The sequence below is a fragment of the Nerophis lumbriciformis genome, linkage group LG15, assembly GCF_033978685.3.
Source record: "Nerophis lumbriciformis linkage group LG15, RoL_Nlum_v2.1, whole genome shotgun sequence".
NCBI lineage: Eukaryota > Metazoa > Chordata > Actinopteri > Syngnathiformes > Syngnathidae > Nerophis > Nerophis lumbriciformis.
In genome coordinates, this window is record NC_084562.2 from 42,334,839 (window position 1) to 42,355,059 (window position 20,221).

General features: G+C 36.2%; 1 protein-coding gene across 1 annotated transcript; it reads left to right on the top strand.

The window, feature by feature from the left end:
- The first annotated feature begins 1,220 nt into the window (after positions 1 to 1,220).
- LOC133616135 (transcription factor PU.1-like) lies at positions 1,221 to 19,872 on the top strand. The gene is made up of 5 exons (XM_061975253.2): positions 1,221 to 1,487; positions 1,939 to 2,026; positions 3,691 to 3,887; positions 11,156 to 11,300; positions 16,336 to 19,872. Exons 1-5 carry the CDS (start codon positions 1,446 to 1,448, stop codon positions 16,647 to 16,649), a joined length of 786 nt encoding a protein of 261 aa, XP_061831237.1. The 5' UTR covers positions 1,221 to 1,445; the 3' UTR covers positions 16,650 to 19,872.
- Positions 19,873 to 20,221: the final 349 nt, after the last annotated feature.

Consider the following 20,221-nt stretch of genomic DNA (forward strand, 5'->3'; position numbering starts at 1 on the left):
TTTAGATTTTGCAGTAAATAAACTGGTAGTCCAATTGCCACATATTTTACCGTAAAATGTATGGTAATTTGGTTACACTTTTAGTATGTAGAACATATTCACCATTAATTAGTTGCTTATTAAAGTAACAAATACTTAATTTAGAGTTATTTGGACAATAGGGGAACATATAAGGGTTAGGGTTAGGGTTACTAATAAGCAATAATTCTGAGGTCATTGAGGGAAGACTCTTAGTTAATGGCTTACTGGTTGTATAATAAGGCCATACAGAATAAGGCAGTAATAAGTACTTAATAATGACTAATTAAGAGCCAATATGTTACTAATTTGCATGTTAATAAGCAACTAATTAATGGTGAATATGTGTTCGCCATACGAAAGTGTTACCAGTAATTTTTGCAACATATTACTGTAAATGGAAAAACGGTACTATAGTTTTTCTTACAGAAAAATTCTGGCAACTGAGCTGCCAGTTTTTTACCCTAAAACGTATTATCATTTTTTTGCAGTGTACAATTTGAGGAAAAAGTTGCTTAAAAATCATATGTCAAATAAACATTTATTGATATTATTTTAACTTAAAAAAAAGTTTGAAATGTATGATAGTACTATATTTGTTGCGTTATTTGATGATATTAAAGTGCAATTGCATGCAATACATATATTTTTTTCTGTCAAAATGGAAGAAACAAATACAGATAAAGTACTTTATTGACACATATTACTTCAAGGCCACATTAAATGGCGGGCCTTGAGTTTGACACCTGTGTTTTAAACTATTTTTAAGCTTATTATAGGCATGATCAACAAAATAAAGGGCAACGGTTACACAATGATCCGGAACAATTTCAAACTAAAAGCAATACAGGCCCTGTTTTTCATCCGTATCGCACCGATTTTAAAAAAATTGGATGGATGGATGGAGTATCGCCCACCTCTTCAGTTCATGGTACAGGTTTAGACGTGACATCATTTGTGCCACAAAAGAGCATTAGAAAAAACCAAAGACATTTCAGAAGTTATTTTCTTGTATGTGACGATGAAGCGGCCCGTGAATGTGGGATGTTTTTAGTGGAAACGCTCGCTGATGATTGGCCGCTAAGGGAGGTGACAATATAGACAGCGTGATAAATGTGACGTTTCTCAAGCAGTAGACACACTCTGGTGCTTCCAGCCACACATATTTACAGAAGTTCAAAGTTCTTCTTTTGTTCCACAGCTAAACCGTGGGCCTTGTGTCTTTTCCATTTGATCATCACTGAAGGCCTCTCGGACCTGTCGAGGCCACAAGAGTTAAACTACACAATAAGAGACTCCACGGATGGACGGTTTTGGTTATCGTTGAGCGAGAGGAAATTTTGAAACGTTGTGCAATGGTGCTGCAAAAATTTTGAAAGGTTGTGAGACGCATTCGGTTTGCAAAGCTGTTTGGAAAAGAAGCCTCCATGTTGCATCCCTACAGAATGGAGACCTACCTCATTCCACCTGTAAGTATTATTTTGTTTTTTTATTGGCATTGTATTGCCAAGATGTATCATTTCTCACAGTTATTTTGTAATATGCAACGTTAACAATAAACACATTCACAAGGTGAAGAATAGACATCTTGTAAACATCATATTCCATAACCGAGTGAGTTCTACTTGATTTATAACAGGATGCCAACTGTTACAGTCCTTTATACCACGGGCGACATGAAAATGAAACTCAGAAGTTTTTCAGAGTTTCAGAATAGCAGTGGCATGGAAATTACACGAAATATGTACTCCATGTAAATATATATACAGTTCATAGTCTGACTTTTTTTTTTTTGTAGAAATCTCTGCATGGAATGATAATCCCTGGCTAGATTATAATGTTTATTGTTCATATCCTATCGTAAAATATTTTCATTTGTGAAAATGTATGATTTTCCTTTGTGTTTGTGTGCCGCTGTAGCCCTCGGAGGAAATCTACGACCCTGAGATGTACATACAAATACCAGATTATTATAATTCATATGTTCTGGATGCAGAGATGCAGCCAGGTCAGTAAAACTCCAGCATTTATTTGGATTTTCATGTCTTCAGACATTTATTATCAAAACAAAAATCATTATTAGTAATATGCAGTAATATTACTATCAACTGTGTGTTAAAAATGATAAAAATAGTAAATGACATTTATAAAATCAGGTAAAACATGGGGAAATAAATGTGAATGTAATTACACAAGGGAGCATATTTTCAATACCACTCAACATTAGTACAACATTAGAATGAGACTAGACTGAAATATAGAAAATAAAATAAATATATTTTGGTGTAATTCTTGAGGTTTTAAGGAGCCCACAGTGCATGCAGCTGGAGCTCGCACAGGAAACAGATGCTATTTCTTTCGGCCGCTGCAATTACATACATAGAACAACTTTTGCCCCATGGGGTTTTATTGATGCACACAACTTTCTTTTAGAAGCAAGTGCTTTGAATATTCCACCAAAACAAACTTAATGGGAAAATATGCAATATGTGATAATTTGGCTGTAGGTTTTTCCCTTTGACTACTACAGTATACATTTTTTTTTTTAACTTAATTTTCTTAGCCTTTTTTATTCGCATTTCATTATTCTATTTATTTTATTTTAACTTCAGCTAATGTCCTGTATACTGCATACAGTGTTGCTGCTATTGGAGCCTAAAAATCACAGGGGTCATGAAACTCAAGGCCCGGGGGCAACATCTGGCCCGCCAGATTATTGTTTTACGGCCCGCAAACATGTGCAACAATTAGGCATTTCGTAATTAAAAAGAAATGTGTTTCATTTTTTGACAGTAAAAAAAAAAAAAATATTTAAAAAAAATCTAAATTTTTCAATGCAAAAATATATTCCGATCATTTTTTTTCTTCAGTGAAACCCTTTTTAGAATTAACTTTAGTATCTGCTTGTTACCTTTAATTGTAATTGTAATAACATTTAATTTATTTAATTTGTTTAATTTATTTTTTATTTCATTTTTAAAGTTGTAATTTTTTAATTTTTTATTTATTTATTTTTAATTTTTTATTTTATTTTATTTATTTATTTATTTATTTATTTATTTATTTATTTATTTATTTATTTATTTACTTATTTATATATGTATTTATTTATTTTTTTTATTTACAGACAAACATAGTTTTATATTTCATTAATATTTCTTTTGTTAATATCAGAGCCCATTCTGCAAAAAGGTCATCCCTAGAAGCACACAGCTTATGGACAGGGACTCACAGTTAAAATATGCATCATCATATAATATCATGTGGCAATTTTACATTTACTGTATCTGGTTTATAAAGGGGCTAGTTCAGGTCAGCTGTAACTGCGATGAATGAAAATGCCATACTGATAAAAAAAAAAAAAGTTTAATATAATACAAAAATGAACAACAGATAAGTGCAGCTTTTAATTTTTGTTGTTGGCCATGAGCAAAACTTTGAGATTTTCAGATGGAAATAAAATATGCCTGAATATATTTTGATTATGATCTTAAAGTTAGTAGAGAGATGGGTATTCTAGGCTTTTATTTATATTTTGCAGTTAAATAATCAAATAGAGCAGGTAAATATCCAAAAAGCAACTTGAAAAATTCCCTACGATTGAGATCTTTGTCTTCCATTTCAACAACTGAGCGTGACTTGACCCCATGTTTCATGGTCATGTCTACTCAGATCATTGGGACTATCGCACTCACCCTCATGGACACCCAGTCGAGTTCGACAACCTCCAGGAAACAAACTTCACCGAGTTGCAGAGTGTGCAGTCGCTGCACCCGCCCAGCCTGATCCGACATGACACCATGCGCTACGACGCAGAGAGTCTGCTGGAGCCAAATCTGGGGGCACATCCTCACATGTTGCAGCAGCATGTAAGTGCCTCTGTCACTACTCACAAGTCATGTAATTAGGTGGAGACACTATTCAACTGGCGGCCTCCGACTTCAGTGGAGACAAACATTTTTGCAGCAATTTCCTGAAAAACACTGGGGTCCCAACTTGTGATTTACATAACTGAGGCGTTCCCCAAGGCACCCCTTTGAGTCCTCTCCTTTTTGGCAGTTACACATTTGTTTGTAACTGTAGCTTGTTTACTTCAGATACAGTCAGGAGTCATTCGTTCAACTTATTTAGTTATACTAGGAGTGTTCTATTTTAGGTCCTCTCTTTTTCATCATTTGGGCTATTCAGCCCACACGTTCTGTTCAAAAAACTTGTGAGAGACTCACATTTTTACAGCAGATTCTTAAAAACACTAGATGGGTGTCATAGAGATGATATTTGACGAATTGCCACCGGTCTTAAGCCTATTGGAAATGAGGCCCCCGAAACATGTCAATTGAATATCCCTGTAATACTGTAAATACATATATTTACTAGGGATGTCCGATAATGGCTTTTTGTCGATATCCGATATTCCGATATTGTCCAACTCTTTAATTACCGATACCGATATCAACCGATATATACAGTCGTGGAATTAACACATTGTTATGCCTAATTTGGACAACCAGGTATGGTGAAGATAAGGTACTTTTAAAAAAAAATAAAAAAAATAAAATAAGATAAATAAATTAAAAACATTTTCTTGAATAAAAAAGAAAGTAAAACAATATAAAAACAGTTACATAGAAACTAGTAATAAATGAAAATGAGTAAAATTAACTGTTAAAGGTTAGTACTATTAGTGGACCAGCAGCACGCACAATCATGTGTGCTTACGGACTGTATCCCTTGCAGACTGTATTGATATATATTGACATATAATGTAGGAACCAGAAATATTAATAACAGAAAGAAACAACCCTTTTGTGCGAATGAGTGTGAATGAGTGTAAATGGGGGAGGAAGTTTTTTTGGGTTGGTGCACTAATTGTAAGTGTATCCTGTGTTTTTTTATGTTGATTTAATAAAAAAAAAAAAAAAAACCCACACAAAAAAAACCGATACAGATAATAAAAAAAAAACAATACCGATAATTTCCGATATTACATTTTAACGCATTTATCGGCCGATAAATAAACATCTCGAATATTTACATTTACATTTACACATGCAAAAGGTTAGAATTGAGGCACATAATACATGTTGAAAAGACAAATAACTTAACCTCTAAAGGCCTTAGTGGCCACATGTGTGGACAGCACCTTTTATCTCTTATTTCCAAAATTGTGAACACTACTGAATTGGGGTCTTATGCCGACATATGGACACTTATACTGCTATCTAGTGGTGTCAGAAGAGTATAACATACAATGGAATTTGGGAAAAAAAAGTGTAAAAATAAAAATGTGCATGTCACTACACATGAAGTACACGTTTGTGTACTTATGGACTAAGTACATCATATTAAAATATGATTATTAGTTTTTATTATAATTAGGGTTCCAATAAGCCCAAATAGCAAAGATAAATAAAAAAAGCATGTAAACAAACAGCTTGGGCCTTAAGAGGTTAATAAAAGGGGCCAACTTGTTCATTTATAAATCTAAGCTCATATAAACCATTCGATACAATACAATACAAATAGGGCTGGGAACCTTTCATAATTGAACCGATACAGTACGATTCCTGGTACCTGGGAATCGATACTGGTTCTTAAAGGGGAACTGCACTATTTAGCATGTTTTGTGTTGCTTATGCTTCACTGATAGTGTTAAGTCTTAGTATTTTATCTCTTTTAATAGCTAAACTGTTATTGTTTTACATATTGCTTTGTAAGGTAGCACTTTGAGGTTATTTAAATGAAAAGTGCGTAACAAATAAAATATATAATGTTTATTTTTTCTGGTGGGCGTTTTACGCCTTTGTTGTCCTACTCTTTTCAGCGGTCATTGAACGCACCGTAAAAAAAGCAGTCTCGTAGTTCTCCGAAGTAGTATTCAGTGCCATGACAGGTTCAAGTTGACAATTGAATGTCTTAGTTGTTCAAACAGCAATGTGTTTATACACGTTTGGATTGAAGTATGTGGTTTCTAAATGGGAAAATAAGTTAATGTTTTCATGTTAGCATTTAAGATGGCAAGCTAGCGCCATTCAGTCCATGAGTTTATCAATGTGCAATTTGCAATCACGATTTTTCGCTCATTTCAATTTAAAACATTAATACAACCGTCAGGAGTTTTACTACGATTATCATTTAAAAAGGTGTATTGTTACATCCCCGCAGTAGTTAGAGCCAACTGAGTCTGCAACTGGACGAGACGTCACCCGCAACCCAAGTACCGAAACAAGCCACCGTTGAATTTTGGGTGAATCGGTAGGACAGGCAAGGTTCGGTCGGTACCGAATTCGGTGGCCAAACTAGATACAATTCAATACATGTTTTCCGGTTCGTGTTTAAAATGTACATCACGTTGCATAACAATAAAAAAAAACAATACCAATTTAGGTAACGGAGCTGTGCTAACCCCCTCCAGTCATTGTTGAAATATCACTGAATAATCAGAAAACAATTAATTAGTGAACTTTTTTATTACCTTCCTGCCACAAGTGGTGGGAAAGTATATTGCAACTGAGTACCATTGCAGCCCATCCAGACCACTGATGAGAAATAAAATAAATTTTTGGCGGCCCTCCAGGACGCGCTCGTGGTCAAACAATGGGCCCCCGGCCCCATGGTTAAGAAAGTTGACCAAGTGACTTTTGGAATATTCCACATTTGAGGGGTGTAATGATTTAGGGTAACAAGACTGAGAGAAAACCCAGGGACAACATGTGAAATTATTATTATTTTTTTTTTTTAATAACATAAACTTAAAGCATAGTTAGGAAGTTGGGATAAGGAGAAACCTAAATATGAAAAGTATGTAACATTTTTGATTTTATTACATGATAAAGTCTTATTTTAGGAAGAGGGGACAGACAGTTTGTGGTTCCACTTAATATTTTACATTTTATTTATTACCTTCTCAAGGGTGTAATGTAATTTTTGTCGTTGCTTTGTCTGTTAGTTAATAGTTAGAAACATAACCTATAAAAACTTGCCATTTTATTTTTTTATTTTTTTAAATGGAATAACAAACAACCGATTAGATTTTGGGCTTGATCTTACTCATTTCAATTATGTTACCTTATGTTTACGTTACAAGCTTCAACTTCTGTGCGTGTATGTGTGTGTATTTGTGTTTGTGTGTTTGTGTGTGTGTGTGTGTGTGTGTGTGTGTGTGTGTGTGTGTGTGTGTGTGTGTGTGTGTGTGTTCTGGCAATGCTTACTTAATGGGGACATTGCTCTGTTTACAAAGTCACCTTTAGGGGACCTCTGACGGTATGGGGACAAAAAAACATGTCCCCTAAACTTAGGGAAACCTTTTTAAATGATAGTCAGATCCATTCTGAAGATGCCTAAGTGATTTTTAAGCTGTAGCCCATAAAACATGTTTACTGGTTAGTTTGAGTATTTTATTTCTGTGGTTTAAGGTAAAATAAGATAATCCTTTATTGATCCCACAACAAAGAAATGTGGGTTACTGTGTTTACCTGTTTCAAATATTGGTAAAAGAGAAAATTAACTTTCTTGAAAAGTGAAACATTTGTTATGTCATGTCTGTATTATCATGTTTTGTTTTAAGTCATGTTTTGTTTAGTTTCTGTCTTTTTCACTCCCTTGTCTGGTCACCATAGCAACCATTAGTTTTCACCTGTCACGTCACGCACCTGTTTCACGTCTTGAGTCACGCACCTGTTTTCGTTAATCATGTCCGTAGTATTTAAGTTCAGTGTTTTTCAGTTTGTTTTTCTGACGACCTCGCACCCCATACCACACCACATTTATGCTCCGTCCATTGTTTCATGTCCATGTTCACGCTGCTCCTTTTTTGTCCAAGCCAAGTAAGTTTTTGTTCCATGTTTATAATCTTTTTGTTTTTTCATAGTTTATTCTCCGCCATTGTGCGTGCTTTTCATTTGTACTTTTTGCTATAGTCTTTTGGTTTCATAGTTTATTATCCGCCACTGTGCGCGTTTTCGTTTGTACTTTTTTTTGATATATTAAATAAATCATGTACCTCCATTCCCGTCTCGCCCGTGCCAACTTTCCGCTGCATCCCGGAAAAGCAAACACCCCGGACCAAGTCTTGACATGTTATCCTGGCATCAATAGTACTGTGATTCTGTATGGTATCCATCCTTGGTTAAAACTAATATATTTTTCCAAAAACAAAATCTGGTTTAGTGTTCATTAGGATGACATTTTCATACAGCATGATTATAAAACATTATTCCCTTAAAGTATGATTCACATTCAGAATTTTCCATCCTTCTTAATATGGTAGTTGGAGTTGCAGACAACTTCATTACTGCTAAATAGCAGTTTTCAGTCATGTCACAGAAGATGCCGGATTTGCTTTAACATTTAAGTGGTGAAACTTCCTACAAGAGGACAGCTGTAGTGCTGTATTCTGAGGATCATGTCATATTTAATTTGAACTTTTTTTTTTGAAATGGTCCTCAGTAGTCACGTACAAATTTGTGTGAATTATGCAAAATTATTTAAATTTGGTCCCCATGAACCATATTAACTCTTTTTCCCCAGGGTCCCCAGTAAGAATGATCAGCACATTACTTCATCAATCCAGAGATTTAAAAATGTGTATGAGCTAACTGGGCAGTGGCCATTTTACCTAACTTTTTTTATGCCTCCACAACCTGTAGAAAGGGTGGTTCCCACAAGTGATGATCAAAAACTTGGTCCCCATTCCAAATGATAACCAGTATGTATGTGTGTGTGTGTGTGTGTGTGTGTGTGTGTGTGTGTGTGTGTGTGTGTGTGTGTGTGCATGTTTCGTTGCTGGAGACCCGCCTCCACCCACAGAGACAAAGACAGCGGAAAAATGACACGAGGCTTTACTCCATGTCTTTCATTCCGGAATCCGCTATAGATCGCTCAAAAAGTTACAGGCAAACTTTCTTCAAACTTTCAGGAATTGTATGAAATGTCATAAAGGACAAGTGATTACATTTTGGGGCCGATCCGTATGATTTTTATTGTGTTACCTTACGTTACGAGCTTCAGCTTCTGTGTGTATGTGCTTGATCTCCCTCCTCCACCCACAGAGACAAAGACAGTAGAGGGCTTTACTCCGTTTTTTTCATTCCACTATAGATAGCTCAAAAAGTTATGAGCGGATTTTGATGACACTATTAGGAAATGTTAGTAATGGAATAAGGAACAAGTGATTACATTTTGGGGGTGAACCAGATCAACATCTAGATTTAGGAATTTTTTATTTTTTTATTTTTACCATTGAGAGACAGGGCCTACAGAAAGTATGCACTATCTCCTTTAGTGTTTTTTTGTAGTTAGACTGTATATGCAGTCAGATCAATGTGTAAGACACTTTGCTTGATAAAAAACAATGTTACAGTTGATTTTATCGTTATTTTATACATTTTAAATCCCGGGGACACACATGGTATTGATTTGTATGTGATTGAAGCACATATGTATTGCTCAGTAGTATTGTTGACAAAGACAGGGCCTGATTAGACTTCTACACTGCAAAAAGTCAGTGTTCAAAAACAAGAAAAAAATATATAAAAATTAGGGGTATTTTATTTGAACTAAGCAAAATTATCTGCCAATTGAACAAGAACATTTGGCTTGTCAAGACTTTCCAAAACAAGTAAAATTAGCTAACCTCAATGAACACCAAAATACCTTAAAATAAGTATATTCTCACTAATAACAAGTGCACTTTTCTTGATAGAAAAAACAAATATGAGACCTTTTTTCTCAATATGTTAAAAAAAATTCTTAAATTAAGTAAATGCTAGTGCCATTATCTTGACATAATGATATGCGTTCGACCAGCAAACTTATACTAAAAACTAGTTTATTTTTCTTAATGGAAAGGCAACCACTTGTTACTCTCGGGGTCTCCTAGCCGCTCAGGCAAATCATATTGTCTAAAAATGCATTTTCCCATCCATAACATGATGTCATCGCGCCAAGTGCGTGCCCTTTCAGTCATTAGTGCGCAAGGAATATAAATATATATATATATATATATATATATATATATATATATATATATATATATATATATTTGTGCATGAACTATTTCTGTTCAAAATTGTTAGAAATGTCACATGTTAAATGTTTAAATATTAACTGTCAGTTTGCTGTACTGTGCCAACTGTACTACTATATGAGTACGTGTTTTCTATTGTTTCATTGAAAATAAAACAGCGAAGTCCATTTGGCTGTCATATGTTTTTAATTATGAGACACAATTGTGTCAAAGTCATGATTTTTTATTTCATGCTTGAAATAAGAAATTTTTACTTTGAAAAAGTAGTTTTTATACTTGTGAGTGTTGTTGACACAGCTTTGCAACAGTTGATATTCTAGTTACAAGCATGTTTTACTCAATATAGGTCATCAAATCTCAGCAACAAGCTGTAATATCTTACTGAGATAATTTAGGACCAAAACACAAGTAAAACACTCTAACATAAAATCTGCTTAGTGAGAAGAATTATCTTATCAGACAGAAAATAAGCAAATATCACCCTTATTTGAGTTATTTAATCTTACTTAGATTTCAGTTTTTGCAGTGTAAACCTTTTAACATTTTTACAAGAACACCACAAGCAATTTAAAAAAAATACATTAAAAATTTTCTTTCTGTCACAAATAATTTCAAATCTGTGTTCAAAAATATCTCAGTGAACATTTTGGGATTTGGTGGCATTTTAGAGTTGTTTCTACAAAATCAGGAAGTGATCATTTGTGTTTGATACACAGTTTTTTTTAAGCGCATGTTTGGAATCCAAAGTAGTTCAGTGAAGCATTACACACTTTTCACAAGTCCATTCAACTCTTAGAAAAATGACATTCATATGAAGCAATTGTATTGTTAACCTGTTGCACATCATTTAAAAATGTAAAAAAGTAAAATGTAAAAAAAACAACTAAGTTTAAAATGACATAAACAAACACTCAGTGATATTCTCAATGATATGTAACAGTTGAACACAAATTATTAAAAAAACTGACATCTCAGTCAATAAAGTAAACCTTTAACGAATGGATTGACACTCATAGTACTCACGTCTAGAAAGCCTGACCAGATGAATTCATCTGTTTTGATTAAATATAACTTCTCATAGGTCAATAACTAAAACTTTGTATTTTGTAGGTTTTCCCACGGACTCTGTATTCAACACATATGTCCCAGCGCAGCACTGATGATGACGAGCATGGAGGTCAAAGTCCCCCCTTGGAGGTCTCTGATGAGGAGTGTCTCAGAGATCAAATCCCTTATGTTTCACACGGAGAGATGGGTAAGACAACTCATTTAACGCTCAGGTAGTAGATAGGACAATCTCAGGCTTTGTCAATTCATGCTCAAAGCCTAGATAGGACAGCTCTAGTCGAATCCTAGGCATTATCAATTCATGCTCAAATACCATATGGGCATTTCTAGTCTTGTCTCAAGCTTCACCAGTTAATGTTGATAGCCTAGATGAGACAGCTATAGTGTAGTCTCAGGCTTCATCAGTTCATGCGCAGAGACAAGACACGACAGCTCCAGTCTAGTCTACACTCACGATTCATTGGTTTATGCTCAGGCACTCGATAGGACAGCACTAGTCTAGTCTTGTCTCAGGGTTCATTAGTTTATACTCAGAGACTAGATAGGACCGTTCTAGTTGAGTCTCAGGCTTCATCGTTTCATGCTCACACAGTAGATAGGACAACTCTACTCTAGGCTCATGCTTTATCTGCTAATGCTCAAACCCTTAATAGTCTAGTCTCAAGCTTCACCAGTTAATGATTTGAGAGTTGATAGGACAGTGCTAATCTAGTTTAGTATTAGGGTTCTTTGATTCATGTCAAAGACTAGTCAGGACAGCCCTTGTGTAGGATAGGTCAGTTCTCGTTCTAGACAAGACTTGACTAGAGCCGTCCTATCTAGACTCTGGAATATGAACTGATGAAGCCTGCCCATATGAGAGTCAAATGTCTGCTAAGACAACCTGAACAGTCCAGTTAGAATCAATGCACTGAGGTCACAATCTTTATCTAATGAGATACATTATTAGAGCTGGATTTAAAAAACATGTCATATTGCCCAAAAATGTGTGAGTGTGTTCTTTGATTTGAACACATCATCAACCATTTGTCAAAAAGTAGATCCGTTTTTCAGCTCCCGGCCTATTTCAGTCATCCTTCATCATCAGAAACCTGAATTGTCAGGTGGATTTTACCCCCGCTTTTTTCATGGGTTTGTGTCAGTGATATGATAGCTTGGGTGTATTAACTCATTAGATTTACCGTCTAAATTAAGTTAAAGTTAAAGTTAAAGTACCAATGATTATCACACACACACACTAGGTGTGGTGAAATGTGTCCTCTGCATTTGACCCATCCCCTTGTTCACCCCCTGGGAGGTGAGGGGGAGCAGTGAGCAGCAGCGGTGGGCGCGCTCAGGAATCATTTTTGGTGATTTAACCCCCAATTCCAACTCTTGATGCTGAGTGCCAAGCAGGAAGGTAATGGGTCCCATTTTTATTGCCTTTGGTATGACTCAGCCGGGGTTCAAACTCACGACCTTCCAGTCTCAGGGCGGTCACTCTAACCACAAGGCCACTGAGCAGGTGGTCTAAATGCACTTGCCAGCAGAAAACAGATACTGTAGTAGAAACTGTCCATAGTTCTGCTCCCTCCAACTGGATTTTGCAGACAAAATTATGCTAATGACTATCACTTAATATAGCTGGTTATGGTTATAGTTTATTGGTTTCAAGTCTGTTTAACACATTACATTAAGGAACACAGGCAGTTCAAATAATTTTTCTGAATAGCGATCACTCCTCACAAGTTTCTAATGATAACGGACACAATTCATAACATAAATAAATACGAATCCACTGTGGGTACACCCCAAATAAAAACACTTGGAATAACAATCAGAGAGTTGACATAAAAGCATTTGAAATGCTGGAGGACGGGTAAATGTTGGCTCGTGTCAAAGTACTAGTATCCTTTACGTCACAGCACACACAATTTTGGGAGTTGCGCAATGTGACATTTTGGAATTGTTAGGCAAAACATAAATGTCCAGTTCAGGAGGTTAACTTGTCAAACATTGTTTCACTCAGAATACCCATTATGAATCAGTATGCGTTGGCTAATACTGTCAGACGGTGAAAAACATAATGAACATATTCCTTGGAACTTGCATGCGCTTCTTCCAAAAATCACCTCAAAATGATTTTGCATTTAAGATTACATAATTGATGCGAACGTATTCCCATTCTGTTGCCTCTTATTGGTCGCTTTTAGGGCCGGCCCGTGGCATAGGTCGTATAGGCAAATGCTAAGGGCGCCGTCCATCAGGGGCGCCACGCCAGTGCCACAAATGTTGGAGGAAAAAAAAAAAAAAGTTGGTACTATTATTTCTAAATACAAAAAATAATCCCACGTTAATTAAAATGCAAAGTAAAGCCTATATAATAGAAATATTATTTGTTACAACATTACGCCGCCCCCCCTCCCCCCCCCCCCCCCCCCCCCCCCAAGACAGAGGTAGCAGGTATGCCTACATGAAATTATTTGTCTGTTACAGAATGTGATAGTAACCTGGCTTTTTAGCATTAAGCTAATGTTACATGATTCGGCAATTGCTAATCAATAAATAGCTAGTTCTGTTTTAACGTCGGGTTAATATTGTGGAGGGGGCTAAATTGTTATGGAAAATAATAATGTAACGTTAGGTAATTACAGTACTCCCACCTTACATTCCTCAGGGACATTTGTATTAGATCTTTTAAGCAGGTGTTTTTTGTTTACATTGTTATTGCCTTCTGGTTAGCTAATGTTTGCCCTGCAGGTAATAGTCACTTTTCCACCCCTTTATATATTAGGTATAGTTGTAAGCCTAGTTGTTAAAGTGCACATCATTAATGTAAATTAAGCAATATGTATGTAAAAAATATTGTATTTCATATATTCATTTTTTATTTTTTGCATTCATTTATTTATTCATATTTTTTTTAATCTTGTTAACTATTCTGATTGTTAATTTGCTTTCTTTAAGTAAAAAAAAGGTCAAAGACAAAGCTATTCGGTTTCTTGTGCGTATATACACTTCACTGCCAATGTGGGGGGGCGCCACCTAAAATCTTGCCTAGGGCGCCAGATTGGTTAGGGCCGGGCCTGGTCGCTATGAATGACATACAAATCTCTTCCAGCTACAGTACATGTACACATAGATTAGAAACAGCGAGCTAATTAGGCAAGATGTTGCATAGACAATACTTGCCAACCCTCCCGGATTTTCCGGGAGACTCCCGAAATTCAGCGCCTCTCCCGAAAACCTCCCGGGACAAGTTTTCTCCCGAAAATCTCCCGAAATTCAGACGGAGCTGGAGGCCACGCCCCCTCCAGCTCCATGCGTACCTGAGTGACGTGTCGGCAGCCTGTATTCACGTCCGCTTTCCCACAATATAAACAGCGTGCCTGCCCAATCACTTTATAACTGTAGAATGATCAAGGGCGAGTTCTTATGTGGGTTTATTGCTAGGCAGTTTCATTAACGTCCTCCCAGCGCGGTAACAACACACAACAACAGCAGTCACGTTTTCGTCTACCGTAAAGCAGTTTGTCTGCCGTAAACAGCAATGTTGTGACACTCTTAAACAGGACAATACTGCCATCTACTGTACATGCATCTGTGACAATAACATCTAGGGCTTTAAGAGAGTGCAGTGCACAACTGCTATACTATATATATATATATATACATATATATATATATATATATATATATATATATATATATATATATATATATATATACATAAATATAAATATATATATATATATATATATATATATATATATATATATATATATATATATATATATATATATATATATATGTATATATATATACACAATAAAATAAATATAAATATAGCTAGAATTCACTGAAAGTCAAGTATTTCATATGTATATATATATATATATGAAATACTTGAGTATATATATATTTATATATGAAATACTTGAGTATTTCTTATATATATATATATATATATTTATATATATATATATATATATATATGAAATACTTGACTTGGTGAATTCTAGCTGTAAATATACTCCTCCCCTCTTAACCACGCCCCCGCCCCAACCATGCCCCCACCCCCAACCACGCCCCCACCCTTCCCATACCCCACCTCCCGAAATCGGAGGTCTCAAGGTTGGCAAGTATGGCATAGACATGGTATTTGTCATGTTCTTGACTCTTGAACGCATCATAATAATCCACTAACCACGTTAAACCCAGATTCCGAACTAACAAAGGTCTTAACTCATTCTCTTTCTATGCCACATCAATGTGGAATGCACTCCCAACAGGTGTAAAAGAAAGGGCATCTCTATCCTCCTTCAAAACCACACTAAAAGAACACCTCCAGGCAACTTCAACCCTAAACTAACAGCCTCCCTTCCACATAATACCTCTTCGGATTGTAAACAATCAAATGTAAACAATCAAACAATCAAATGTAGTCACTTGTTCTTATACTTTCTGATCTCTCTCTCTATGTCCACTACTTGCTGTACATATCCTACCAAGTCAGTCCTACACTGTTTCAATATCCATTTCTCTGATGATGCAATTGTTGATGCTGATTGTTGATGACTGAAGTGTTGATACCAACCAAACCTAACCCCCCCCCCCTCCATATCCCACACCCCGGATTGTAAATAATGTAAATAATGTAAATAATGCAATGTATATACTCTGATGATTATCTTGTGTGATGACTGTATTATGACGTTAGTATATATTTGATAGTATACATCTGTATCATGTATCAATTTAAGTGGACCCCGACTTAAACAAGTTGAAAAACTTATTCGGGTGTTACCATTTAGTGGTCAATTGTACGGAATATGTACTTCACTGTGCAATCTACTAATAAAAGTGTCAATCAATCAATCAATCCCCTCAATTCCCCCCCAAAACGGATTAACTCGCTGGAATTAAAAGACAATATAACATACATCCGTAAACATGGATGCATATGCAAAAGTGCAATATATTTATCTGTACAGTAATCTCTTTATTTATATCTGCACCTTATTGCTCTTTTATCCTGCACTACAACGAGCTAATGCAACAAAATGTCGTTCTTATCTGTACTGTAAAATCAAAATTGAATGACAATAAAGGAAGTCTAAGTCTAAATCTAAGTCTAAAGTCTCTAAGTTCATGGGCCAAGAAGCAAAATGTGTACATTATGAACAGAATAAGCCATAAAAGTACACAACAAATAACCTGAAACTTTTTGATCTTTCCAAAAGGCAACAAAAAAAAGATCCGTTTGTACCAGTTCCTGTTGGACCTCTTAAGGATCGGCGACATGAAGGAAAGCATCTGGTGGGTGGACAGAGACAAGGGAACCTTCCAGTTTTCGTCCAAACACAAGGAGGCTCTCGCACACCGCTGGGGAATCCAGAAGGGGAATCGCAAAAAAATGACCTATCAGAAAATGGCGAGGGCTTTGCGCAACTACGGCAAAACCGGAGAGGTGAAAAAGATCAAGAAGAAACTGACATACCAGTTCAGTGATGAGGTGCTTGGGAAGAGTCATTTTGAAAGAAAGTCATACATGTAGACACAAGACTGGATCGTGCACACGAGGTGACTTTTGGGTTCTGGTATCAGTGGTCACTTAAAGTTACCATTGTTTGTAAATAGCATTAAAAAACGTCAGTGAAAGTGAACAAAGGCAACGTGCAGGTTAATGATGGTTTTATGTAGAACATTTATACACCCCAGCACACAAATACAGTGTATGGACATGTGCTGTCTATCCATCCATCCTTTTTCTATAGTCTTTATTTTGTCAGACTCACGGGAAAGCTTTAGTTTATCCCGTCTGACTTTAGCCAGTTTACTTCCAAAGGTATACTGTTTATGTACACCAAGGCTATTTAACTGGCAGCCCAAGGGCCCAATCAGGGGCTGGAATGACACCAGACAGTTCAGTTCAAAACTTGGGAGACAAACATTTTTGCAGCAAATTCCTGAAACCACTAGAGTCCTCCAGTTGTATAGGTGAACTTGGACCGCTGTAAACTCATTGGCAGATCCTTGCATTGACACTTTAACATTTCTAGCAAACGTAGGACACTGGGGTCCAAATGTGTTATTTACACAACTAAGGCGTTCCACAAGGCACCTATGTAAGTCCCCATCTTTTTCGGCAGTGTACTTTTTTTGTAATGTGATTTATGTAACTTAGGTGTTGCTGTAGCTTGTTTACTTCAGATGCTGTAGTAGTCTCTTGTTCAACTTCTTTAGTTATACTAGTAGTGTTCCATTTTAGGTACTCTCTTTTTCTTCATTTGGGCTGGTCATCCGGTGGCCTGTAAGTTCGGCTAAAAAAACCTTATGAGAGACCAACATCTTTTCAGAAGGTCCTTAAAAACAGCATAACCAAAACAATTTGGATAAATATCCCTTATGGAGGCAGCACGGTGACACAGGGGTTAGTGCATGTGCCTCACAATACAAAGGTTCTGAGTAGTCCTGAGTTCAATCCCGGGCTCGGGATCTTTCTGGGTGGAGTTTGCATGTTCTCCCCGTGACTGCGTGGGTTCCCTCCGAGTACTCCGGCTTCCTCCCACCTCCAAAGACATGCACCTTGGGATAGGTTGATTGGCAACACTAAATTGTCCCTAGTGTGTGAATGTGAGTGTGAATGTTGTCTGTCTATCTGTGTTGGCCCTGTGATGAGGGTGTACCCCGTCCAGGGTGTACCCCGCCTTACGCCCGAATGCAGCTGAGATTGGCTCCAGCACCCCCCGCGACCCCAAAAGGGACAAGCGGTAGAAAATGGATGGATGGATGGATCCCTTATGATCATTTTTTGACACGTGTTGTTCGTCCCAAATCGATTATGGTGTGGAAATGTCAGAAAATCTATTCCTTTTCTTCTTCCCTCCTTTGTAGCCAAGATAATGATGTTTTTTTGTTTTTTTTGTTTATTGAGTATGTCATAGTCAGCTCCACATCACACATATAGTACATGATATACATACTTACCTCCAGTGAACAGTCTTGTGCTCAATGGCAATATTATTATCTCACAAAAAAGAAAATACAATTTTAGGGATGTCCGATAATGGCTTTTTGCCGATATCTGATATTACGATATTGTCCAACTCTTTAATTACCGATACCGATATCAACCAATACCGATATCAACCGATAAATACAGTCGTGGAATTAACACATTATTATGCCTAATTTGGACAACCAGGTATGGTGAAGATAAGGTACTTAAAAAAAATAAAAAAAAATAAAATAAGATAAATAAATTAAAAACATTTTCTTGAATAAAAAAGAAAGTAAAACAATATAAAAACAGTTACATTGAAACTAGTAATTAATGAAAATTAATAAAATTAACTGTTAAATGTTAGTACTATTAGTGGACCAGCAGCACGCACAATCATGTGTGCTTACGGACTGTATCCCTTGCAGACTGTATTGATATATATTGATATATAATGTAGGAACCAGAATATTAATAACAGAAAGAAACAACCCTTTTGTGTGAACGAGTGTGAATGAGTGTAAATGGGGGAGGGAGGTTTTTTGGGTTGGTGCACTAATTGTAAGTGTATCTTGTGTTTTTATGTTGATTTAATAAAAAATAAAAAAAAAGGAAAAAAAACCCGATACCGATAATTTCCGATATTACATTTTAACGCATTTATCGGCCGATAATATCGGCAGGCCGATATTATCGGACATCTCTAGAAAATTTAATTAAGAAAATAAAATAAAATACAATTAAATTAAACATATCTAAAAAGGGTAATGGGAAGAAGTATAAACTTTTTGAATCCCCCCTTTTTTACATAGTTACTTTAACTAATATCCAGTTTCCTCTGAACCACATTTGATCACATTCACCTGGAACCACATAACTCAATTTGCCCAGAACAATGTGCTTACAATTCTCAATATATCATCATAAGTAAGTCATATAAGTCATTCATACCCATATTCAAAATAAGCTAGACCTCACTATACCGAACCAAAATATTAGATTTGTACAATTCCTTAAAATGCTCAATGTTTGAGCAGTGTTTGAGCTCATCACTCAGGCTGTTCCATATTTTCACCCCACAGACTGAGACACAAAAACTTTTCCTTGTGCTAAATGCAAAAGCGTGTTTATATTTTGTTGTTCCTCTGAGGTTATACCCCGCATCCCTTTCTATTAATAAACTTTGAATATTTTCAGGCAATTGATAACTTCTTGCTTTAAACATGATAGACCCTGTCAAATATTCTATTAAATCAGGAAATTTTAACAGTTTTGACCTTAAAAATAAGCTATTTGTGTGCTTCTTGAACCCCACATTATGGATAATTCTAAGTGCCCGTTTTTGTAAGATTTTTAAGGGGTGTATGTTGTTTTTATAATTATTTACCCAAACTTCTGCACAGTAACTTAAGTGAGGATAAATGAGTGAATAGTAGATGTTTCGAGGGTGTTTAAGGCCCATCGCTACACACTCATCTGGGTACTGACGGTACACTGTGTTTTGCAATACAGTAAGCACACACTGAATGTGCAAAAGTTATTCAATATATCCTTGTGTAACATTTGTCTTTAAAAAGAAAGGCTTGTCCTCATTTTATAATTTTTCTGTTTTGAACTTGCAACTCTTTATGCTGCCTGGGTTGATATACAATTTAACATACACAGCGAAGCCACAATAAACAACTGTAAGTATCTTGGTGTGAGGTTGGGGTAAACCGGACTCCTTAAAGGCCTACTGAAATGTGATTTTCTTAATTAAACGGGGATAGCAGGTCCATTCTATGTGTCATACTTGATCATTTCGCGATATTGCCATATTTTTGCTGAAAGGATTTAGTAGAGAACATCGACGATAAAGTTTGCAACTTTTGTTCGCTGATAAAAAAGCCTTGCCTGTACCGGAAGTAGCAGACGATGTGCGTGTGACGTCACAGGTTGTGGAGCTCCTCACATCTGCACATTGTTTACAATCATGGCCACCAGCAGCGAGAGCGATTCGGACCGAGAAAGCGACGATTTCCCCATTACTTTGAGCGAGGATGAAAGATTTGTGGATGAGGAAAGTGAGAGTGAAGGACTAGAGGGCAGTGGGAGCAATTCAGATAGGGAAGATGCTGTGAGAGGCG